The sequence below is a fragment of the Nymphaea colorata genome, chromosome 5 (assembly GCF_008831285.2).
Source record: "Nymphaea colorata isolate Beijing-Zhang1983 chromosome 5, ASM883128v2, whole genome shotgun sequence".
Classification (NCBI taxonomy): domain Eukaryota; kingdom Viridiplantae; phylum Streptophyta; class Magnoliopsida; order Nymphaeales; family Nymphaeaceae; genus Nymphaea; species Nymphaea colorata.
Genome location: NC_045142.1, coordinates 9,653,330 through 9,680,081, shown reverse-complemented (window position 1 = coordinate 9,680,081; position 26,752 = coordinate 9,653,330). Strand labels below are relative to the sequence as shown.

At 37.0% G+C, this 26,752-nt stretch overlaps 1 protein-coding gene across 1 annotated transcript in view; it reads right to left on the bottom strand.

Moving 5' to 3' along the window:
- Positions 1–5,817: 5,817 nt before the first annotated feature.
- LOC116254962 (importin subunit alpha-9) overlaps positions 5,818–26,752 on the bottom strand; it is a 31,119-nt gene continuing 10,184 nt past the window's right edge. Inside the window, exons 7-11 of the mRNA XM_031630641.2 lie at positions 26,211–26,361; positions 14,439–14,520; positions 14,283–14,341; positions 7,081–7,386; positions 5,818–6,182 (exon numbers count right to left, since the gene is read on the bottom strand). Coding sequence (XP_031486501.1) covers positions 6,015–6,182; positions 7,081–7,386; positions 14,283–14,341; positions 14,439–14,520; positions 26,211–26,361 — 766 coding nt within the window. The 3' untranslated portion in view covers positions 5,818–6,014. The remainder of the gene's footprint in view (positions 6,183–7,080; positions 7,387–14,282; positions 14,342–14,438; positions 14,521–26,210; positions 26,362–26,752) is intronic.

Sequence of the window (26,752 nt, the reverse complement as noted above, 5' to 3'; positions counted from 1 at the left end):
TGAACCGGTCTTTGCGTCAATACTGATATCCAATTGCTGACCCAAAAAATAAATAAATAAATAAAAACGTCTAGTATAACAAAAATCAAACTTGATTCTTGGTTGAGGTGACCCAATCTGAAACTGTGTGAAATTTTGATAAAGATCAACTGACTTGCTTATATATAAACACTGATATGATACCTGCTGGGTCTGGATTTTATTTCCAACAATCAGATCAAGGGTCGAAGTCTTATAAAGGGAATTGATAACTTGGACATTTTTAGGCGTTGATGACAATTTTGAAATACTCTTACTTTTGAGTTCTCCACATTGGGCTGTCGGCTAAACTTCTGTAAGAAAAAGTAGATGGCTAAAGGTGTAGTCAAAAAACGATCATGCTTGTTGTAGATTCCATTTCTCAACAGTTGAAACTGTAGCGAAATATGCTAATTTATGGTTGCATAGGATGTCTCAACACTCCTAACCGTTGAGAAAACTAGTGTTTTCCTGATGGCAATACCATATATATATATATATATATATATATATATATATATATATATATATATATATATATATAAGAGTCCTTGCAATAAGAAAAAAAAATTTGTAATATTCTTCAATTCTAAATAGAGCACTTTCACTCAATTACATATAAGATACAAAAATTTTAATGGTTTGTTCATAGGACAAAAACATGTTGATAGTACAAAATATAAGTTCCTCCAAACAACCCAATACAAGATGCCAAGAAGGTTTTTCCTTCACAAGGCCTGGTGTGAGAGTACTCCAACAGCCAACCACCATGCTCGAGAGATAGAGTTGTTCGTATGGTATTTCTTCGCTCTTCCTGCCCTTTTTCAGAGAAAAAAAATTATTGATCCGGCGTTGCATCAAGGGATACATGTTCCAGGAAACAAATTTTTGACCTCCTTGTGCTTCAGGTTTTGACGAACCATGTGCATGCAGCCTTCTCAAACAGCTACATGTAATACCATTATCATAAAAGGTTTAAAATCTCTGGAATGGGTGCCCAATATCCAACGAAGAACTGTATGGATGGCTTTAGTTACTTGCAAAAGGAACGCAAGGAGGCCTTGCCTTTTACCAGGTTGCTGGGTTGATCTTACATGCATCCTGGAAGTTGAAGAAAGTTAAGGATATTAATACGGCGACCGCTTCCATACGCATAACTAATTGGTAGGCAGGCATCGACCAAGTTAAGCCCCGGTCTCCAATTTAAGAGAAAAACATCCTGAAGAAAAACAATGAAATTTCTTTATAAAGGAAAAAGCTAAATAACTTTTGGTGGAAACTGGTAAAAGTTTAACATGTTACGAGATCCATTAGTCTGATACAATTGAATTTATATGTTCTGAGCCTCATAATAACAGTCTTTAGCTGCCACGTACGTACCTTGTTTTTTGCCTTGGCAATGTTCAACAATCAAGTATACGGATCAATGATCTGCTAAATATGTGCTGATAGTCAACGGGACAAACGAAAGAACAAGACAATTATATGTTAGCGAAGAAACAGAAGAAACAAGAATTCTAGGTTCAGCTTGATCTGCAGGCGCTTCTCCTCATTGATTAATCAATCTAATGTGTTCGCATCACCAACAGATAGTGGCTCCAGCTCTCCAAGACAAGCCTTACAAGATAAAAATAGTTACCTTACAAGATAAAAATAGTTACAGATGAAAGAGGGAGAGCAGACCATTATATCCCAGCATTCCTTCATGTCATTTCGTCTCCAAAGTTCTAGCGATCATCTATCAGCACTTAGTTGCCTGCTTCACAAGGGAATGATACCGGCGGGATGCTGTTTGTGATCAACCGTTGCTTCCAACGGTATCATCTCCCTGTGAAGCAAGCTTTGCGCGATGAAAGAGAGAGCTGTGATCCACAACTCTGGGGTTGTGTGGATAAGCAAGATAGCGTACCTGAGAGGGCAAGTTAATGTAAGTTCCAAAAGGAATTATTGCCAACGTAAGCCCTGAAGTCACGAGCCTTATGTCATCCAGGTGACTCAGTTGTGCGTCGATCATTTATTGCGGGCCCCGGTGATGTAGGGCATGAGTCTCCCTTTCCATACATTACAAGTATTCTTCTTAGCTAAAAGGTAGAGAAAAGTGATCCATCTAAGAAGAGAGCCTCATGCTGATCCATTTAAGAAAACAACCTCGAGCTGAACTCGGATCAACTTCTATTGTTGTTTGTATGGTTATCATCACCTCTTCTAGCTGTGTCTTTTAATTGGCAACTTCGCTATTTTTCACATTGGGAAGCTAAGAACAGGCCAACAACATTAATAACCATTGACGAACGTGTGAAGAATATAGTATTGGACATGCAATTTATAAAACTAATTGGTATAAATGTTGATTTTCTCTTCCATTTGCTGGTTAAAGGTATCAATTAGAGTGGTTGCACGTGATATTTTGAAGGAAATCGACCACCGGCTTATTCAAGAGAGAAACATGGCAATGCTACCAGGATGGTACTCTTTAAGGGGTTGAACCATTAATTTGCACTCATTCAGCGATTAATTTTTCTTAATTTGAACCACTGATGTTGGATGACTGCCGTTTCATACGCTTCACTTGGCGCATTCTAGAGTACTACTGCTATCTTCTTCTATTTACCATATAAGTACTGACTTGATAATGCACGCAAATTGAGTGGTCTTCTCGCATTGAATATAGCGCACCCTCCCTATTGACCAATAATTGATTAGACCGCATTAACGCCAGTATTGGAATATCTCACATGCAGCAAGCAGGATGACAATTATATGTGGGCTGTTAGCGGCTGAACATTAATTTCTTCTCCATCAAGGGAAGACATCTTTTTTCTAGTTTTTCAGTGCATAGCATCTCATCTTCATTTACTTTTCTAGAATACCCAATATGTCAGCCTTGATAGATTTCATTTGACTGTTCACAATGGAGTTCTGAAGACAAAAAGCCCAGAAGTCGAGTCCAACTTCAATTGTGCGAGAAAAAGCGAAAGCTGTGCCGTTGGCGAAAGCAGCCCAATGAATTAGACAGTCTGGCCGACGATGCTTTGGCAATCAACTTGAGTAATTAGGTTTTATGTTTCATTACTACGTAAAGCGGTGAAGCTCCCGACATGGGGCAACTTTTTATATCATCGGCTTCATCTCTGTCGAATAAAAGTTGGATGCCATGTGCATATTTGCAAAAGAATGGCACCATTAGGTGAAAGTGGTTTACACTTGAGGGTAACCCTTCAAAGATTATGGATGAAAAGGGTGATTTGCTACTCCAACTTAAGCAAGCAAACACACGTCCATACATGTGTGTGCATGCTCAAATGCATGTACTTATACATGTATGTATGTATGTATGTATGTATGTGCATGCATGCGTGTGAGCGTGGCTGTCATGAACTGTGAATGAATTGAGAGTGAACAGCAATGGCATAGCCAGGAATTTTTAGGTGAGAAAAGCCATTCGTAAGAGTTTCATATTGAGTCAAGGAGACATGGCACAAAACTGGTCTGTGCTTGCCCTTGAAAAATGAATGTGTCGTGTGGGCAATTTCCCCCACACGTTCACACTGATCTCCACTGCTGGTCAATAGAGAAATTTAAAACCCGTACAACAAATAATGCATCATTTGACCTGGTAATCATGTTTTCGAATTTGTGCTCATCCAACTTGCTCATTAATCCAAGTGGGTCAGTTTCCGTTTCCCAACTTTCAATACCAACGGACCACACTGTTCATTACGTCGCTATATAAACAACTCATCATGAGCACGACGCGCACATTATTAGTAGCCTTTCAAACTTACAGTTGCCCCTCCGAATAAGAACCTGTTTGCTGTAGCTTCAACGCTTGTCTGAGACTATTCCATCTGGAGTCCAATCATTCTCCACACGCGTGCGGGCACACACACACACAAATCCAAATGATCCTCATCCCATGATTTGGATGAAGATAGACGGCTACGGTTTTAATAAAAAATTATTTTTTAAATTATGAATTTTTTTAATATAAATTGTATTTTAAATAATAAATATATATTATTAAATTTAAAAATAATAAAAAATATTTTTTTTTAACATTACCGAGCCTGGGTCAGGCCTGGTCGAGGCCGTTACCCCGCCACTGCCCCGGCCCGGTGCCCACCTCTAGCAGCAAGATCTAAGAAACTTTCCAATCCTTTTATTATACAATAGGTAACAAGATATACACTTCCATAACCAAGGCCTACATACGGAGTGAGAAATAAGTAACCATAATATGGAAGAAACGCAAGAGCGTTGGGCACATCAGCTCAAGCCAGTGGCTGGCTGGCAGACAGCTAAGGATGTCAATATATCTAAATGAAATCGGATATCCGACCATTAAAAAAAATGGATATAAAAGGAAATTTAACATCTCAATAAAAAATGGAATCGGATTCTAATTTAAGAAATGACATCAGATCGAATTTGGATATACTTAAATATTCGATCTGATTCAAATGGGATCAGATTTAGTTTCAAATAAATATCTTATATGCAATGCTCTTACATTTTGAAAATTGATCAGATTCGGTTCAGAATTTGGATTCGGATTTGAATGTAAAAATCTAATTTATATCAGATTTGGATTATGAAATCAGATTTCAGATTCTTATTCGGATGTGACTTATTTTTTCATATTTGAACTGAATATATGAATATCCAAAAAAACTGATACAGTTAAACTATTGTCATATTTGAGATCCACTGACATTCTTGTAGACAGCCGCTCACCAAGTCGAGTGGCATTGCATCAACCTCCATTATGTCAATGGGATCATATATTGAGGGCCTCAAATACAGCCCTTCACCTTGAGAGCAAAGAGGGATAAACTCCAACTCTCAGTTGGGCAGCGGAATGCCCGTCCAATTAAACCGAAAATGTTTGTTTAGACATGGACTCAGTTACCTTACCTAATATGTGGACATTCTTTATTATTTTTTCCCCTTGAATGTTCTCTTTCCTTGTGTCCCGTAAAAGCATATATAATAAGAGGTTAGGTCTAAAATGAGAATCTAGTCAGGCCAACTTTAATGCCGTGCCCCATGTGTCTCCTTGATTTGATTAGTGAAACCATTATAATTCTCGTGCACGAACTTGTACGATAAACCTCGGAAAGAATTTTTAGCACGTTCGTATCGCAAAACTACTGCTATATTTGAATTTAAAAGTATTTGGTAGTATACAATGCCTTCATATAATAATATTTATCGATTGCAATCCATTTTTTACAGCAAGCTTTGCTGTAACAGGTTTAAAAATATTAAAAGAAAACGAAGCCACTTGGCTTTGTGCAACCTGCCAGCCATAAAAAGAATTGAATGCCACTAGTGTCACATGATTCAAATGTATCCTTCTTTATACCAGATAGTGGCACCTAAGCCCAAGAAATTCACGATGGTTCCTTTTCTCCATCCAATGGTATATAACGGAGAACAAGTTGGTAAATTCCGTCCTTACTCTTCAGTTGCGATGTATAGGATCTCTTGCAGGAGAGGTGATACCGGGTGGAGTTTGAAGCCTCCTCCAGCCGGCATCACCTTCCCGCAAGTGAACCTATGGTGTCATACAACTTAGGAGTATTTCCTACACTCATTGTTTTCCTGAACAAAATACTAATAGCAGACAGATCGGGACCAATTCTCCAGTTTCCACAGCGTTTGGTGAGCACGTGCACAAGCATCAGCACACTTCAGGACACATCAATGAACTGCTTTAAGGTATTGAATCTAGACCAGCATAATTTTCTTTCAGAAATGTGAAAGCCATATTATTGGAAAACAGTAAGTACAAGTATCTTAACATTTTCCAGGTGGAGTTTTTTGGAATTGATCTTATGCAGGCAAACATGCATACGTCGATGAAACTCTTCAAAAGAGTGACTAGTACAAAAGCATATGTAACTTGCAGGTATGAATGAAACGAAACATTCATCAGACTATCATTAGCTTGTGATCATCGTTATCACCAGAGCAATCAGATGCGGACGTTCCCTCTACATTTCATCAAGCCCATAGTCCTCGCCAAAATATGTATCCACTAACTTGTTTGCCATATTTCTTAGATCCTCATTTTCATGAAACTGAAACCTTTCCATTGCATCGATACCATCTTCCTTTTCAACAAGCTTTGGACCTTCACCATTAGGAAGTCCCCGCATGACCTGAATGCAAAAGCGACAATAAGAAGTTGCAACTTGCAATGGCATGCTGAACTACTATTCCTTTCAAGCAGATCCAATAAACCAGTGAGAAACATAAAAATTCTTTCCTCCCTTTCAATTTTTGAGTTTCAACTTTTGGGACAAAAATAACAACCTTGTCAAATTAGGAGGCTACCATCCATCCAGTGAGACAAACGGCTGTGTATTTTGAAAAAAGAAGCCAACCATTTCTTTCTTGCCTCCCACTTATTTACTGATTTCAATCTTTTCTTAGGACAAAGATTAACAACCAATCACTTTCAGCTGTCACGGTCAGAACAGTATGCTTTCCAAGAGTGTAGATAAGTTGGACGTGGGTGCTTGGGAAAGGTGTGGAGTTCAGACCATAATCACCAAGGATGATAGGATGATTCATCTTGAACCAAGAAGCCAGGAATAGAAACTCACAGGCGTATACAGGCATATGACAAATCATAAAGATTTAATTTGAAAACGAAAAACAATCTGCGTCAGCATATGTTTGTGCATGTAGAAGACCAGAGCTGTGACAAAGTGGAGATCCAGAAAATAGGGTTCCGACCAAACACAGCCTGACCAGTTGTAGAAGTTACTCCAAGTAGACAAAGCAATTATATAGTTGTCAATATATTATCCACTTTTACTACTAAAGGACAGACCAAATACTGATTTTATGTGTGAAATTGTAGCATTCAATTTTTTTTTATTGAAAGCATAGATATAGGTTCAAAAAGATAGGGATAACTGATGAAATTCAAACTATATCAGGAAATCTTTCAAAAGTTTTACAATAATTGTGCAATCTGACAAGTATGGCTGCTATTACTGATATTCAAAGAAAACTACTAACGAAAGTCATCTTGATGAGGATTATGCTTACCAGTTCTAAAAATTGAAGACCTAATCTTGCAGCCTCAATATCAGGTGATCTGACCAAACTAATATATCCTGAGAGGCACCCTCTGTCAATAAGTGCAGTTAAGTGCTCCAACATCACGTTTGGCTGTCCAGAACCTTCTGCTGGAACAACACAGAGGTTTCCTAATGCGTAAGCTACTTCCTTTCTAATATCAAAAGAAGCAGTTGAGAGAAGCTGCAGCAACAATAAGACAGCCTCGCTAGAGTATATCAACCGTTTGTGGCTGACTGAACCAGCAGCTATGTTTGATAAGACCCAAGCTGCCTCCTGTACAAAATTGAAACTTATGTGAGAGAGAGAGAGATGTCTTGATTGTAATGTTCTCTTTCATTGCCACTTAACATCATCACTGCTGATCAAAAGTAGTCTTTCATATGACATTTATTCCAAACAAATTGTATGAAAACTTCAAAACAATTCATCATGCTAATAAAAAGCAAGTATTTATAGTCTTATTAAATTCTTATGATTTACCATGATATCTTATTTTTGGACCTTGCAGTTATGTATTGAGTCAACTTGCAGAAGATAAGGGCACAAAGACAAGCCAAACATGGATCATATTTTGACACAGTACATAGTGCATTGGTCTGCCTTTCTAATTTCAGCCTTCAGATACTGTTGACTGAAACTTCATCTCCTTCAGGAGGCATTTTAGCAGATCCATCTCTGATCTCCCCCAATATAGTATTTAGACACCAACTTGTTAACATTCTAAAGATGCTTCATGCAACAGACCATATAATATTTCTAACGTACATTTACTGAAAGAACATGTGACAGACAATGGGGGTTTCTAGCCAAAGCATTAGTCAACTTTGAGGATTCAGGTCCCTGAGAAAGAAGGTCCATGCATTGCCAAGACTACTCAGTCCAAGCAGACTTCCCAAAATAAAAAATCAAAGTGTAAAATATTTATCAGAAATTGCTAAACCTTGTCGGAGAATACAGCTATGAAATTAGGCTGCAAGGTTACTATAAAAACATCGTAAGGTACATCTTTCAGAAAGATATAGATAGCATAGGATACTGGAACTTAAAAAACACTTAAGAATATATGAACACACAGAACACTAATATTGCTTGAAACTGTAAAAACAACAAAATAATGGGCCACAGTATCCAAAAATTAAAACCTGATTGTTGCTCTAGGCAGCTAAGCGGTCTTAGGTGCCCTAGGCATGTCTGAAGGATTAATACAATGTATGATGATATATGTAATGACTCGGGCATCTATTTCAAATGCATATCCCATTTGTGCGTAACCCATCTTTTTCCGGTTTATTGGTTTTGTAATGAAAAGTATAGGGTTTTGTCACCTCTCCAACTATCTTTCCATTCGATAGGATTTTGTTGGCCCAAGCACGTATTTGTTTAGGAGAAACTAATCCAATTCAAAGTTTGAGTACCTCTATAGGATAGACCTCAACAGAAAACTGAAGAGTAATGGCAGCAGGTGATTGAGTTCAGTGGTTCATCATATAAAATTATTGACTCTAGAGATAAATTGTCTTTATACCAACAAAGAAAGCTCCATCCTTGCTACTTCAATTCTGATAAACGAAATGAACTACTTTTTTGCCTTGATATTCAGAGAGGTCCTTTGGTTACACCAAAAAATGGCCTGTAGCATACCAAAATCATGATGCAAAAAAATTGGTCCTTATTTTCAGCTGCATCATAAGCATACTAGAACCCCAGGACAAACAATTCTTGTCTGATAAGTAAATAAAAACAATAAATAGCCCTTGGACAGATTGTATTGTAGTATCCATCTAATAGGAACTCTTTAAGAAGATGCTCCCTGCTGCACCTGCACTAGTGCTGATGCAGGTGATGCTCTAACTCATCAAATTTAATCATCAGCCATGATGATGTGATCATCTACATCTTTAACATTAGACTCAACATTGATTCAAGTTGTACGTCTGCTATGTCATCTACTCATGCATTCATTAGTTTCGTTGCAGCTTAGGCTGGCAGTTCAGCCTAGAGCTAGGATGGGCACACACAAAGAACATACGACTGTAAACTTGTAACAACAAAGTAATTAAATGCACAATAACACTAAAGCATTAAAAGCATGACACAGTAATAAAGACAATAAAAGGTTTTAAGAATAAAATTTCAAGGTTACCTAGAACAAGGAGAAACAAGTATACAATTTAACACTAGCACTTTTTCAACAGCATAAAGCATGCAAGATCTTTGAGGGAATTAGAACATCACGTAAACAACTGTGCTTGCATAGACCACTTTGCTTGCAAGCCTAAGACCAAGAAAAGAGTATACATGCAAAGTAGTCGAAAACCTATAGTAACATAAGAAATATTCCAACTATAATCTAAAAGAACCATAACTGGTAATTCTATATATATAACGCACGTGCACACAATGCAGACATTTCTAATGCAAAATGACATAAAACAATAAAAAAGCATTAGGAAAAGAAAGTACATATAGGAAAACAATAGAAAAGAAAAAAATAATACAAGAACCTTAGATGGCAGAAGAAGAGAAAATTAAAGGAAAAAGCCTTTCTTTGGTTGTTTTTGAAAGAGGAAGGGGGTGGGTGGGTGTGGATGGAGAGGGAAATCTAGGTTGTTAAAGGAAAAAGTGTTGAGGTAAGTCACAAAGCTAGGTGTAATGTGCCCAAGTATCTGTATCGGTATGCGTGTACAGTTACACAGGTACGTGGGTACAATTGTGCTTTAAATTTTAAAAAATTTATATTTGCAAATTTACTTTTTTTCTTTAATTTTGTTTTTCTTTTTTTCTTTTTTATTTCCCTTCCACCTAGATTCTACATCTTCCTCTCATTTTTCTTTAATTTTTGAGAATTTTTGTGGATTGCTATAGATATAATGTATATATTAAGTTATTAACATATACACTATGTTGTAACCCCGTACCTGGATTTTCTAGAATTGCGGTACTCGTGCCGTAACACATACCGATGTGACTTAGATGTTGAGGTTGTTGGGTCTCTAGGCAAGCCTAGGTGTCCCAAGTGTGATCTAATGTTTCTATTGGCCAATAGCCTAGGAACAGCCAGCCTAGGCAACCAGCCAAGTCTTGGGGCTTAGATGCACTTAAGCCCAAGCCTGGGCTTGCATTGGACAACACAAATACAATTTATCAGTTTTGCTCTTCTTTAGATATTAAAAGATGCCACATCCACAATCACACCTATGTTCCATGCAATGTTGTAAAAAGCGTATCGTAAGCCGTATCGGTCTAGCTTTAAGATACGCCGTATCGTAAAATATCGTAACGTATCGTAATCATATCGTTTTTTTTTAATAAATCAGAAAAAAATTCAAAAAAAATCGAAAAATTCATAAAAAAAATCAGTAAAAATCAAGAATAATGTGTTCTTCATAAAAACACATAGATTCATAAGTCATAAGGTCCATAAGTCTATGAAATACCACATCAAAAAATAAGTTTTAGAAGTTATGTATTATTACATCACAAGATGATAATAAAATTGTGAAAATGTTCAATGTCAATACATATAAAATGAAAGCACTCATCATATTCATTTTCATCCTCATCTCCATCTTCTTCTTCATTTTCATCTTCACGATTTAAAAAAACATTTTTCCTTCCAACGGGAATCAGCCACCCACGCACAAATCCATGGTTTAATCGATGATTTAACAATGAAAATCGATGATTTCCCTCCACGGAAGCACAATCTCTAGGTTAAAAATAAAGAAGGGCCAGGTTTTTATAAAAAAAAAACTCGAAAAAGAGGGGTTCCAGCCCCCCTTTTTTGAAATCAGTCTGTATCGTACGATACAGGGCATATCGCACCATATCGTACAATACAAAATCCTGTATCATACGTATCGTAAGATACAGGCACGATACACCTCTATTTACGATATAGGGGGTGTATCCTATCGTATTTTGTAAAAAATACGTATCGTATCATACGATATGACCCTATATCGTATGTATCGTACAACACTGGTTCCATGTATATGTGTAGGATTGATAGATATGAGCACAATCATATATGAGCGCTTTGTGTGCATTGACATCAAACATTCAATCAATACAATCATGTGGTTTACAAATGAAGACATTAAAGTAACTTTTCAAGTTGGGTGGTCCTCTCTTCTTAAACAGGCAAGATCCTTTAGGCCACGTTTGATGGCTTGGATTTTTTTGAGGGGGAATTTTTTTAGGAGAAAAAATCCACGGTAAACTGACATGAAGGTAAATTTTTCTTTTTCCTGTTTCAGGCCATGTTTGATGGCCTGGAATTTTTTTTCAGGGTAAAAAATCCTTAGTTTGATAAACAGGAAAAATTTTTCATGAAAAAAATTATTGACCGTTACACTAGCATTATTAATGCATTATTAATGGGGCATCCACATAACATGGTTAGCATAATAACCACTGCAAGATGGACCCATGTCTTTTTATTTTCTAATTTTCCTAAGTAGATAGGAGTAGGACCCTAGAGAAAGAAAGAAACTAACATGTTCATCAGAATTACATGTTCACTCATGAAATGCTACATTCAATGTGGATCAGAATTACATGTTCGCTCATGATATGTGTAACTAGAAACACCAGAATATGCCAAGATTTTTCCTAGCCAGTAAAAAAAACAACTACCAACAGCATGAAAAGAGGGAAAATAACAAAAACATAGAAGGTTTGCTCTTTAATTTCAACTATTAAAAGACAACAAAGCAATAGTTCCTAAAACCCTAACCCCAACCCTAACTTTTCGGATTCCACCACCATGAACAACATGAAGAAATGTGAGAAAAATTCACTCGGAAATGAATCCTTCACTCAAACAAAAGGCCTCAAATTGCTCCCCATTTCTCACTGTTGCAAAGAAGATGGGATTAGAAAAAGGAAGAACGCAGAATAGGGAGAGAGAGGTTGGGGGTACCTCAACAACTTCTAAATCAACCACGGCGACGGACAGATGGAGGCAGAGCGGCAGTGGTGGTGGAGAGCACGACGACGAAGAAGAACTTCTAACCACGACGATGGATGGAGGTAACGTTCAGCTGTGGTGGTGAAGAAGGTGATATCCATGCCGGCGCAGGGATTCAATGTCGAGGACTCGATTAGGGCATCTTTGATATGCCCAGATTACACTGATGAAGATGAGAATAATCGTGTTAACAATCAAAATCATGCTTTGACGCCCACCACACCATTGGAGCTTTATGGGGAACGCAGAACCGCCCCTTCTCTTGTTCAATCAGCAGCAGGGCAGGTTGGGGCAAGATGGACGGAGATAGAGAGAGACAAGGAGCAAGAGGGAATGGGAGGTAGAGAGAGAGAGAGCGAAAGAGGGTCCACATCCCAAACTTGAACAAGAGAGTGAAGGAGATGCTGCCGTGAGCTGAACCAAACTCGGTCGATCAGAGGAGGAAGAGGCGGTGGCGACAGAGAAGAGAAAGGACGCGAAGAATGAACATAACGGGCAAAAAAAAAATCCTTAGAAAAAAGTCGGACCCTTCGGGGTCCGACTTTTTTCCAGGGGAAATTTACCCGGATCGAGCCTTTTTTGTGTGGATTTTTTTCCTGCGTTTGATGACACCGGTTGAAGCCGTACGAAATTGAAAAAAACCACTCGATATACAGTGTTTTTCTTGGCCATCAAACGTGGCCTTAAGTTGACCTATGCAGCCACAGATTTGACACAATCAATCTGATGATATGAGTGCATACAAGTTCCCATATTTGGCAGTGTCCATATATTGTATGTGTGTAGGTTTCTTAGATATTAGCACAATCATATATGAGCACTTTGAGTGCACCGACATCAAACATTGAATCAACACAATCATATGGTTTACAAATGAAGACATTGGAGTAAATTTTCAAGGTGATTGCACAAGATCCTTAGTTGGCCTCTGCAGCCAATGATTTGACATAATCAATTGGATGAGATGAATGCATACGAGTTCCCGTATTTGACAGTATCCATATCTTGTGTATGCATTCATGTACGTGTGTTTCCTAAAATCAATCACCTATAAAAACCCAAGAAGAATATATGTGAAAACATTTTGCATGTACATTTGTAAGTGCAGTCTCATTTGGATTTCATGATCCAAATTGTTTTAACTTGATCCAATGGTGTAGGTGTACTCAACATGATCTCCATTTGTGTTTATTGACCTAAAAACTGTTTTCCTATTTCGAGTTTACCAAAGAGAATTTTCAGCCATTGACTTTTGGAACTTGGTATATGTTGGATTTTGTTTATTCAAAAGTTACAAACCACATCATGTGTCTGAGAGAAAGAGAGAGAGACAGAGAGAGAGTTAATAATTATAATCTCTACCAGATCACTTTCAGCACTTGTTGGTGATTTTGTTGGTTTGGTGCAATGAACTAATAAGGGCTTAAGCAACCCAAGGAAACCGAACCAGTAATAGTATACCATCTAGTTTCTCAGCAACAGTACCATTCATTTGTTGCTTGATAAATGTAGAACTGGATAACACCAATCCAAGTCTCTGCTGATGATATTGGAACTTTAGTGGGCTGTCATATTTCAGCATTTGAAGTCCATTAAGCTGAAATGTATGAGGCACAAGAACAGAGAGATTTATGTGTACTTCAGATCTTGGGATGCACATGTAGATCTGAATTTTTAAGAGGTATAAGCTTTCTAATTGACCCTATTTAGTTTTCTCTATCTTGGCCAAAATGAATACATGCATATTCACGACCAAGAAGGCAAGAAGGGTGTCCAATACGGGTGGCATATATGGATGACATCCATGATCCAACAACCATAAATAGGATATGGCAAGAACTTTTCATTGATCCGCAACTAACCATTTGGATTACCCCCACAATAAACTGTATGTAGTATATAAGATGTATGTATGTATATATATATATATATATATATATATAGAGAGAGAGAGAGAGAGAGAAGTCCAGTTACAGTTACAGAAAAGGAACTAAAAAGAACCAATTTTAAACTCAACAATGATATATTAATAGAGGGTGTGAAATTCTAAACTCCAATATACCAAGTAAATGAAAAAAATTTAAGTTCAGACTTCCCGAGGGCTATATAATATGAGTTAACACTGTATGCAATTACTTTCTCAGTTTAATATCAATGAGGCATGAGAGCGTGCATTCCAAGTAAAATTGGAACTGACCTTCTTCAACACCCGATGTTCACTTTTCAGACATTTAATGAGGCCAAGCACAATTTTATCTGATTTTTGAATGAATGACAAAAAGTTAGCTACAAGGAAAAGGAAAATGCAAGCTCAAAAGAAGCAAACTTGAAAATATAACTAAAAAATTCTAACCTGTGATACCATGCCCTACAACAAGGACTGCATCTGTTATATAACTATTGCCAGCTACCAGATTGCCAATGCTACGCAGCACCTTCATTACAATTCAAACAACTTACTCTCAGATTTATGTACGTATCCAATAACATCTAAGATTTTATATGCAAAAAGGATAATCAATGCTGTGCAGCACCTTCATTACAACCAAAACAGTGAAACACCTACTCTCAGATTTATGTATGCATCCCCAATAACATATTAGATTTTATATGTAAAAAGGATAATCTGATTCTGAAACTAGGACCACTTCTTGCCACTAGATTGGATGTAAGCACTCATATAATATAATATATATATATAAAATTCAGTGTCACAGTTATCACAATATTTTCAAAAATAAATATCACCATATAAATGTTAAAAAGGGGAAAACAAAAAAAATGCCAAAAATTCACGGTTTTTTTTTAAATATCGACCAAAAATTTTTATTGCGATACGATATTATCACGATAAAATCGTGATTTTTACACCACTTAATTTCTGTGCTGTTTATAAGCTCTTGCACACGGTTTTAACTCATAAAAACTGCACATGATGAATTCTTTTGTTAAAGAAGGGTATAACGTGTTAAAAGTAAAGAAGCAAAGGGTATTTTTTGAGCTGAAATTTCTCTTTATTGTCAAAAAGGGTACTTAACTCTAACTTTTAGTGAATAGGTTTATTAACTTTACCTTTCGTGTGAGATGTGAGAGTGGAAGCTGCGTATTCCAGCTGTGCCTTACCTTTTATCGAGTTTTTGCCTCTTCGGTGAGGGTTTGAGTGAGGAAGCTGCATCACAAACTGTTATTAGTTGTTACTTGTGTATTTGGTATTTATTAAAGTGCCAGTTTCTATTTTCTAGTTTTCATTTCTTGTTTGTCTAGTTAGATTTTTGATGTTTCCATATTAGTTTCTCCTTTATTTTATTTTTACCGAATTTTGACAATTTTTTTATTTTTTTTAAATCGTCGAGATTTTTCTGAAAAAAACAGCTTTGCCAAGAAATATCTTGCTGCTAAATGTTAAAATATAAATCATTCACCAGCACGTTGAAGAGGAGTCTCTTAGGATTCCACCTCCTTGTAGAATGTATTAAGATATTTAATGTCCTTGTAACATGTGAAGAGTCGCCTAGGATTCTATGTTGTAGTTAATATCCTTGTTATATGTGAAGTCTCCTAGGATTCCATGTTGTAGTTAATATCCTTGTAATATGTGAAGTCTCTTAGGTTTCTATGATGTAATTAATGTCCTTGGAGCTTGTGAAATCTCTTAGGATTCTACGATTGGAGACTCTTAGAATTCTGGAAATGGGATTATAAATAGAGGCCGTGCAAACCATTTTGGCTACGGCTTCTTCTCCTCAGTTTCTTCTTGTTTTCATTCTCTCTCTCTCTCTCTCTCTCTCTCTCTCTCTCTCTCTCTCTCTATCTTTCTGCGTGAGTACTGTTTTCTGGTTACAGATATTGGTGCTGGATTTCTATCATGGTATCAGAGCGCCAGGTTACGTTATCTCTACCAAACGAAATGCCCAAACAGGTCTGATCTGGTTAGAACTCTTTTCTCATCTTGTCTCTATCCTGAATTTACTTTTCTCTTGCGCAATTCTTGTTCCTTTTTCTTCTTGCTTACCTAAGGACACATCTTGTTATATCGTGTCTTCTTTCCCTCTCATCTTCTACCTATGTACCATTCTTTTCTGCTGTCATGGAAAACCTTTCGCATTCTGGCATGTCCTCAAGTTTTCTTCCTCACCTTATTACCGAAAAACTCAACCATGAGAATTATCTGATCTGGAAAAGGCAAATCATGCCTTTCATAAGAAGTCAAGGCCTCTTTGGACATATCGATGGTTCAACAAAGGCTCCACCAATATCCGTTTTACAGGAAATAAAAAATGAGGCAGGAGAAGTTATTGTTGTTCATGAAAACACCAATCTTGAACATGCTACGTGGATGAGACGTGACCAAAGTCTGGTTGCGTATATTTTGTCCACTTTATCTCAACAAATGTTACTTTCAGTTTCTGATGATTGTACTGCAGAAGAATTATGGGAAACCTTTGCTGATACCTTTTCCCAAATATCAGAAGCTCGAATTATGTACTAAAAGAAAGAATTTCAGAATTTGAGCAAAGGTTCAACGTCTATCATGGATTATTTGGGGCGTATTAAGGCCGTCGCAGACCAACTTGCTGCCTCAGGGAATAACATTTCTGATAAGGAAAAGGTGCAGCAAACCTTGAATGGACTTGGGCATGATTATCATGCTTTTATTACAGCTCTTGAGGTCCTTCCTGTTCTGCCTTCCTTCAACGAACTACAAGGTAAACTTCTCCAACACGAAATGAATATGAAAAGAGTCATTGAAAGGACTGATCAAGGGAACTCCCAAAATGTGTTGACTATGAATGTAAAGTTTGGTAAGAGCCATGGGAACTCCAACCATGGTGGTCGTGGCATTCTACCAACACCACATAACCAAGGTATGTCTCCTTTGGATACTTCAAGAAAAATACCAATTTGTTTTCAGTGCAACAAGAAAGGGCACAAGAAGGCACAGTGTTGGTTTAATCCTCAAAATAAAAACAAAGGGGTAAGACATGATTATAAACAAGGAAGACAAAGTTCTAAATCCACCGCTGAAGATATGCAACAGCTATTGATGACCGCATTCTCAAAGATGACTATAAAGCAAAATGAGTAGGGAGAATGGTTCTTGGATTCAGGTGCAGCTACCCATGTGACAGGAAATGCAGTTAAATTGACTAACTTATCCCCTCATTACGGTAGAAGTTGCATTATAACAGGTGATGGAAAATCTCATCCCATTACACATATTGGAAATGCACATATTCCATTGTCATCCTCGTCTCTATCACAGTCTAATGTTGTTCTTGCTCCCAATATCAAAAAGAACATCATATCCATTTCTAAACTCATTGATGATACAAGCTCTTCTGTTGAATTCACACCTTCTTCTGTCTATGTCAAGGACCTCCAAACGAAGAAAATGTTCGCTAGAGGGGAGCGTCAAGGGAATATGTACGTCCTCAAGGAATGTCTACCCAAGGATTCATCCACTTTTGATATAGGATTGAAGACATTTTCTCTTTCTCATAATGCGTCATCAGTGCCAAGTTCTTGCCATTTTCAATCAAAAGTAAGGGGCCCTAACCAATTTTTGGAGTCTGATTTGTGGCATAGTCGGCTAGGACACTGTGGTCGACATTTCATTGAAAAACTTGTCACAGATAGTCTCATTCCAAGATCAAGCTTACCTCTTACTTCAAGTGTCAAAAAATGTTCGCCTTTGTAAGAATCATGTTTTACCTTTCCATAATATAAATCAAAGGGCTTCCAAACCTTTTGAAACTATTTTTTCTGATGTATGGGGGCCAGCCCCTATTGATTCCATGTCTGGGTCAAGATATTATGTCTTATTCATTGACTCTTACTCACATTTTACCTGGATTTACTTCATGAAACACAAATCAGAAGTACCCCACATATTTCGAAACTTCTATGTCATGATTCAAACTAAATTTTCATCCAATGTGGTGCATTTTCAATGTGATGGAGGGGGAGAATATTCCTCGCTTGATTTTATTGAATTTCTACGTGAAAAAGGGATAACTAGACAAATTTCCTACGCTTACACACCACAACAAAATGGTGTAGTTGAGCGGAAACATCGACATATAGTTGAAAGCGCCATGAGCATGATGCATGATACTAATGTGCCCATTTCCTTGTGGACTGAAGCCTTCCATACTGCTGTATACATAATAAATTGTTTGCCTATGACACTCTTGATGTCTAAATCGCCATATTTTACACTCTTAGGAAAACAACCTGATTACAAGAACTTGAAGGTTTTTTGTTGTGTATGCTATGTTCACGTTGATGCTGCCTTGAGGAACAAGTTTCAAGACAAAGCTATTCAATGTAGATTCGTTGGATATGCTGATGAATATAAAGGTTTTCGATGCTATGATCCAACAACTAAACGTATCAAAACTTCAAGAAATGTCATTTTTGATGAACATAGTTTTGATAATACAAATGAAATGCCTATGACCATTGAATCTTATGATCCCTGGACCAGTACACAGTTATTCAATGCAGATCCTGTTATAGAAAATGATGTGCCTTAAAATGAAGATCTAGATAGAGCAATACAACCGTCGGATATGGCTCAAAGTGAAAATCAAGAAGATCCAACACAGTCATCAAGTCATCACGAAAGCAATAATGAAGAACAGAGCAACGATGCACATCGGTATTCGGGTCTTATCTACAGTCGACGACTAAGGGACAGAGATGCTCACAGTGAAGAAGACAACATGCACCTTAAAAGATCCCAACGCATTCGTCATCCCATTCACAGGTGGGTTAGCTATGATTCTTTATCACTTGATTTTCAGTTATTCGTGGCAAAAGTTGGCAAGGAGGAAGAACCTACTTCATTTGATCAAGCATCAAAATCACATCATTGGAGAAAGGCAATGAAAGAAGAAATGGATGCCTTGCATGAATGTGGAACATGGGAGATCGTTCCGAGGCCACACGAAAAGAACGTAGTGGGCTCCAAATGAGTATACAAAATTAAATACAAACCTGACGACAGCATAGAAAGACACAAAGCAAGGTTAGTAGCAAAAGGGTTTACACAATAATATGGAGAAGATTATGATGAGACATTCAGCCCTGTGATCAAAATTGGAACAATTCGCGTGATTATATCATTGGCAATTGAATATGGATGGAGACTACATCAAATGGACGTGAAGAATGCTTTTCTTCATAGTGATTTAAGGAAGGAAGTATATATGGAACAACCTCCAGGATACACAAAAGGAGACTCTCATGCATGGGTTTGCAAACTAAGAAAATCTATTTATGGACTTAAACAGGCCTCACGTTCGTGGTTTGACAGTTTCTCCTGCAAGATTCAAGAATGTGGTTTTCGGAGATGTCCTCTAGATCACTCTCTTTTCATTTATCGAAAGGAAAACATATTTATTTTACTTCTTATATATGTTGATGATATTGTTATCACAGGCAATTCAGAAAAACACATAGAAGAAGCTAAAGTTTTGATGATGCAAAACTTCAAAATGAAAGAGCTTGGTGATTTACGATTCTTTCTTGGAGTGGAGATTGATAGGCACAATAATCGCCTTACATTGACACAACAGAAATACACGTTGGATCTGCTAAAACAGTCAGGTATGTCTGATTGTAAGCCTGTTGGAACTCCTAGTATTCTAAATCAAAGACTAAGTGCTCAGGATGGGGAGTTATATGAAGATCCTACGCAATATCAAAGTATTGTTGGGGCACTTCAATATCTTACATTTACTAGACCAGATATTATATATGCTGTGAATCAAGTATCTCAATTTATGCATGCACCTAGAGATACTCACATGGATGCTGTCAAAAGAATATTAAGATATCTTAAAGGGACAGCAGGAGATGGCTTAATTTATGGTAAGAGTGAAAATATAACTACTGGACATCAACTTATGACATTCACAGATGCAGATTGGGCTGGAGATCCCGATCAAAGAAAGTCCATTTCTGGTTTTTGTATTTTCATTGGACGTAATCTTGTGTCTTGGAGTTGTCGAAAGCAAAAGGCAGTAGCAAGATCCAGCACTGAAGCTGAATACAAATGCATGGCTGCAGGTACTACTGAAGTTACATGGGTTAGACATTTGCTAGAAGACATTGGAGAAAAGATTAAAACGTCAATGTTAATGTGCGATAATCAAAGCGCTATTAACATTGCCTTTAATCCCATACAACATGGTCGAACAAAGCACATTGAGATTGATCAACACTTTGTTAGACAAAAAGTGGAAGACAAGGAGATTCAGCCTATTTATGTTCGTACAGATGAACAAGTTGCAGACTTATTTACAAAAGGATTAACAAAAGAACGATTCTGGTTTTTAAAAGGCAAGTTGTACATGGTGCAAAACCATGCACAACTTGAGGGAGGGTGTTAAAATATAAATCCTTCACGAGCACGTTGAAGAAGAGTCTCTTAGGATTTCACCTCCTTGTAGAATGTGTTAAGATATTTAATGTACTTGTAACATGTGAAGAGTCTCCTAGGATTCTATGTTGTAGTTAATATCCTTGTTATATGTGAAGTCTCCTAGGATTCTATGTTGTAGTTAATATCCTTGTAATATGTGAAGTCTCTTAGGTTTCTATGATATAATTAATGTCCTTGGAGCTTGTGAAATCTCTTAGGATTCTACGATTGGAGACTCTTAGAATTCTGGAAATGGGATTATAAATAGAGGCCGTGCAAACCATTTTGGCTACGGCTTCTTCTCCTCAGTTTCTTCTTGTTTTCATTCTCTCTCTCTCTCTCTCTCTCGCTCTCTCTATCTTCCTGCGTGAGTACTGTTTTCTGGTTACAGATATTGGTGCTAGATTTTTATCACTAAAAACCCAAGAGTGATATTTGTGACAATATATACATATATATATACACACACACACACACGCATATATATATATATAGAGAGAGAGAGAGGAAGGGAGAGAAATTGGTACGAAACACTTAGATCAGGGATAAAAGCCAGACCTTTCATTTTTTGCTAAAAAAATTATGTTAAATAAAATGTAAACCACAACCACAAATATCGTTCGTGGGAAAATATCGGCGAGGTTTTTCTATCATATTTCTTGGAAAAATCTCGGCAATTTTTTTTTTAAATAAAAAAAAATCACATGTCACACCTTAAAAAAAGAAACAAAACAAAATTTGAAGTCTATTCTGGAATTAGGCATAAAGCTTGTTGCTCCTCTATTAAATAGTTAAAAGATAGGACTAGGTGGGAGTGAAGGGGAATCTACAAATAAGATTTAAAATATAAAACCTACCGCACGTGGTTTCTGCCTAAGTTCACTAAAGAGCAGCAACACCCAATTCCTATCGAGGTGGGAAAAGAGGGTTTGGAAACCCTAATCCTTTTTTCCCTTTTCCATTTTTACCGTTCAAAGGAAAAAAAGAGTTCAAAACTGCCCTCTTAAAACCTGTTCATTACAAAAATTATCCCTGTTTAAAAAGCAAATGGAGCACATGCAGGTTAAAGTTTTAAAATTTTTCAAAAAATGCCAACAAGACCCCTGTTTGAGTGCAGGTTTAAACAGGGACAAAAAAAACGTGATAAAATTGTGTTTTTATTGCGATATATTTTTTGGTGGTATTTTGAAAATATTGCTGTATTTTTTCATCTTTTTCGTTTTTCTTGTTTTTATCGTAAATATCACGATATTTTCGAATATATCGCGATATTTGTGGCTATGATATAAACATCTTAATATATTTATAAAAATTATTTTGATATAAAACATTCTTTGAATCAAGTTGTTTTCATGAAAAATGTTGATTTTTCTATTATCAAAATGTTGATGCTATGAGAGCCATTCAATTTTGCTTATTATAGAAAGTAGAAACACTATTAAAACCCAAAAATTGATCAACTTAATATATATTTTGCATCAACCTTAAAAAAAAACACTTTAAATATCAACATTAAAGGGTCTGGTTTTTGTCCCTGACCTATTGGTCTGGTTTCTACCAATCACTCTATATATATTTATTGGATTTGTGAATTTTCCCATCCGGGTTTGGACGGAGAATCCTGCAGCCTCTCACAGCACATGGCCCAATGCGTAGCATCAAGCGGTGTGTTGAATTAACCACATCTGCCTGATGCAATCTGTGATTGGACAAAACTGAAGATGGTCAAAGGATAGACACACACACATATATATAGAGAGAGAGACCATTCTTTTGGTAAGAAGATCTATACTCCTCAAAATTTTGGGGCACAAAAATCCAAAAAACCAGTAAGAAAACAAAAGAAACAATCAATTGATAAACCAAGAAGAAAAACTAAAAAGTACTTCTTGTGAAAATCAAAAAATAAAGCTTCATATCTCAATAGGGACAAACAGTCTGCAAATACGACTAAAAACAAAATTATAAAAATAAACTTAGTTGTATTGTCTGCAATGAAAACAATCATTTATGAAGTTGTTGCCCTAAATTATTAAATGCTTACACTAAAGAAGCAATCTTAATAAATACTACAAATCAATAACTCATTAACATCAATGAATATGTTAGTGATTCTGAATCCATTTATTTTATCGTCTCTGTCAAAGACATAGAACAAACCAAAAATAGTAGTTGTAAAGAAGAGTATCCTTTAATAAATAAATTCACAAAAAATGATAAAAACATTCTAGACAAATTTATAAAACTATATATTCCGGATAATGAATTATCTCGAATGTTATTATTACTGGAAATTCAAAGAAGGAAATCTAAATAAGCAAATGTTTTCATTGCTACAGAGGCCCTAGTATGGATAACAGATGGGGATGTACCCTCTGTTACAATGAAACTTGTAGGCTTTGTCTGCAAATTTTTGAACCAAATTTGGAGTTACCAAGACAAGAAAATGGTAAAACAAAAGAAAAATGGGAAGAATCAAGTTAGAATATGAAGACTCGAAAACTATAAAGATGAGATTGAATCTTTCAAAATAGAAAGACAAAATCAAATCTTAGATTTACAAGAAAAATTGAAAGAACTTACAACCCAACCATCTTCTTCTGCTTATATGCATAAAGAGGTGGAAACAACTGTTGCTGATCAGGAACCAGAAAAATTACAATAATAAGGAGCCAGAAAATTTACAATATTTTCATCAGTAGCTGATCAAATGTAAAGTTACAATAGGGACCTCTATTATAGATGTCCAAGCTTTAGTAGATACAGGATGTACTAATACTATTATTGATAAGTCTCTAGTAGATTCACAATATATTAAAAACATGGAACATCCTATTGCAGCCGAAACTATGTCTGGAGCTAAACTCCACTATACAGAATATATTCCAAAGGAATTAAACACAATGAGTATGAGGGATCGTCGTTGAGCAGGAACATGTTGAGTATGAGGGATCAGCGAGAGACACTGCCTGTTGACAAGGAACCCTCCAGCGGGTGTTGGTCCAGCGATTGAGACCAAACCAGATTAACGACCGAAGGAGAAAGGGTCTGTGTTTTCACTTTTCAGTGCGAGAAAAAAAGGACTCTAGGACACACTTGAAAGAAACTGCACATGTACTTAGTAGATGAATCTGGGGAAGAATTCCAAGAAGCAACAGCAGAAGATGTTAAGCACAGAAATGACAACATACCAGAAGAATCCATTCCTGAAATTTCCCTACATGCGTTGGCAGGGGATAATGTTCCCCAAATGATGCGCGTGGATGGTAAGCTGAAGGGGCATGAGCTTAGCATTTTGGTGGACACAAGGTCCACGCACAACTTCATTGGGAGAAAGGACTGCAAAAATGTGTGGATGCAAGGTGTTAGAACAGCCAGAATTTAAGGTGGTGGTTGGGAATGGGAGTTTGCTATGGTGCAAAGGACACTGTCCTCATGAGAAAATTAAAGTGCAGGGACAGAAATTCAAGGTCAAACTATTTCCCTTGGCCATGGGGGTCGCTGATATTGTATTAGGAATCCAATGGCTGAACAGCTGGGTAATGTGATATGGGATTTCACCTCAATGACGATGACCTTCAAAGGTGCAGATTGGGAGCAGCACATACAGGCCAGGACAGCAGCCCCCATGGTAGTTGAAGAGAACATGCTGATAACCCAGGTCAGACCCAGTGAGGAAGGACTACACCTCCTGATGACTGTTAGGCCTAACAGCCCAAAATCTGGTGATACACAGAAGCCAACAGCTCCTACCTTCTTGCATGAGGTGGTAAAGGAGTACGCAGACTCGCAGAGGTGTTTGAGACACCTAAAGGTCAGTCCCTAAAGAGTCTTTAGTTGGGTCATAGTGAAATAATGTATGGGTCGGGTCCATAGGAGAAGACCCAATCATACTATGCTTTCCTTGTATAAAAGGTATTACTCGATGTAAGTTTCTTTCATCTAATAATTAGACATGAGTCTTTCCCTCAAGTGAGAGGGTTAGCCCTAATTCTCTGGGAGATTAGGCTTGTTTGTGTGAGTTGAGTGTTGTGTTACCGGCAGCTAACACATTGCCTACATGGTTGGTACCAAAGTGGCAACATGTGTGTGTATCCACATTTCCATCCTGCTCCCTTCGTACTCTGTGGAAACATAGTTGTTTGGGAGAAATCATGTGCAGCTGATCCAATGGGTGTAGATGTAGGCATCCTAAATCGTATACTTGAAATCGTCCATAGTGTTCTGAAGCTTGATGGTGCAATAACATGAGGAAATGTCAATCTAACAATTGTTGATAGAGAAAGGGATAGGGTGCATCCTTGGAGTGGCTAACAAAGCGTCTGGTGGTAGCGTTGGTGCTAAAACCCCATGGACAAAGTCAACATCCCATGCACCGGAGAGGGTGAACCGGTTATCAGAGGAAAGGATGATGTCCTGGATGTGGTAAGAGTTTCCAGTGAGACGTCGCCAAGGCATGCCTATGCAGACAGACTTGTCGCTCGGAAAGAAGATAGTCGGTTTAGAGTTGTCAATCGACTCACCGTCGCCTTCATGGCGTCGAAATCCACCTTGATTATCCCTCTCAACACCAAAATATTTGCCCTTAGCTTTTCATTGTCACTCAGACAAAGAGCCATTGTTGACACCTCATGCATTTTGCTCTTATATCCTTCCATAGCAGCTAAGGTAATAGCTATAGGCGACTGGGAAGGTTGTGTTAGAATTTAAAGTTTATCTTAGATTTCATGTACGTATATATATATATATATATATATATATATATATATATATATATATATATACACTTTCATATGTCACATACCCTTAGTTGCTTGACATATGGTTGTGTATATTTTTATGTATGTGTGCATAGGTCTCTTGCATATTCTTCTTTCCTTTTATGTATTTTTCTGTTTCTTTTTACTTTTATCATTTTTATTTGTAAAAGGGAGAAGAACTAGCTGTTGGAGCTAGCCCAACAGCCATCTCCCTCTTCCGCTTTTCTTTTTCTTGTACTATAAATAAGGGACTGTTGTCCCTTGATTTGATAAGGATTTAAGGCCTGTTTCTATCGTAAATATCATGATATTTTCGAATATATCGCGATATTAGTCGCTATGGTGTATATGTATATCTCGTACTAATGTAACGATTTATTATGCATGACCCATACTTTTTTGGCATTAATATAGCCTGTTATTTTTTTTCTCAAATGTCTCAAGTGAATGTCTTTGTGATTTGTCCTTATAGTGACAATATTGTTCTTTCGCTTTTATTCCTTTGCATTGTTCTTATGAACCTTGTGAGATTCAAGTCTTTACTTAAGGAGTTTCATTACAGAGGGATGGTTTATGAATTGTTCCTGTGAGGTCCTTTAGTGGTGGCTTGGCAGTTGTAACACTTTTTGACTGTTCCATGAACCTACTTCAAAGATTGGGGCAGATTCATCGAACATGCACAAAGTGTTCCATTTGCCATGTGAGTCCTTATGATTTGCTTTGTGCTATTGTTAACAAAATTGCATTTGGGCAAATCACAGAATAGTTTCCAAACTAAAACATAAAATTTTTAATAGGACAAGTCCGTTCACATTGACCATTTTGATAGGAAAAAACATTTGTTCAGGTATTCATAGAGATCAACTTTGAACAAATACAAATCACAAATGAAACCCTCTTACACTCCCACAAAATATCTTTAATTCATAACTTTTACCGGAATCAGCAATTGTAATTGTTCTGAAGCAGCTAACCTCTCGACGAGTAGATGGACAACCTCACTCTTCACCATTTCATTAACAGCAAGATTAGAGAGGGCAGACAGGTAGACTACCACCCACGAAACTTCAGTGGCCAATTCATCATCCCTGCTTATATGAATAAATAATTACATTGAGCTCTTGAAAAAATGGTATTCTAATAATTATCCCACTGATTAGAGAAGTGCATGGACCAACTCAGTTCAGAAAGCTCAATTTTGATTCGAGATTCAGGCTAGTTCAATGGAAACATTTTTACATGTTTTCAACCGTAAAAGTTCTGATCTAGCTTGTCTGTAAGGAAATAATGACAGGCTTAACCAAAATATATTATTCTCAATTGGTATCAATTAAAAGAAAAGGTCTGATAAAGTAAAACTATCTTTGCAAGGTCCAATCTTAGTTTGAAAACCATATCTTTAACAGTATGTGTCAGATAAGATGCCCAATGAAAATTGCATCCACTCACTGGCACTTGATAATACATCAAAAATACTCA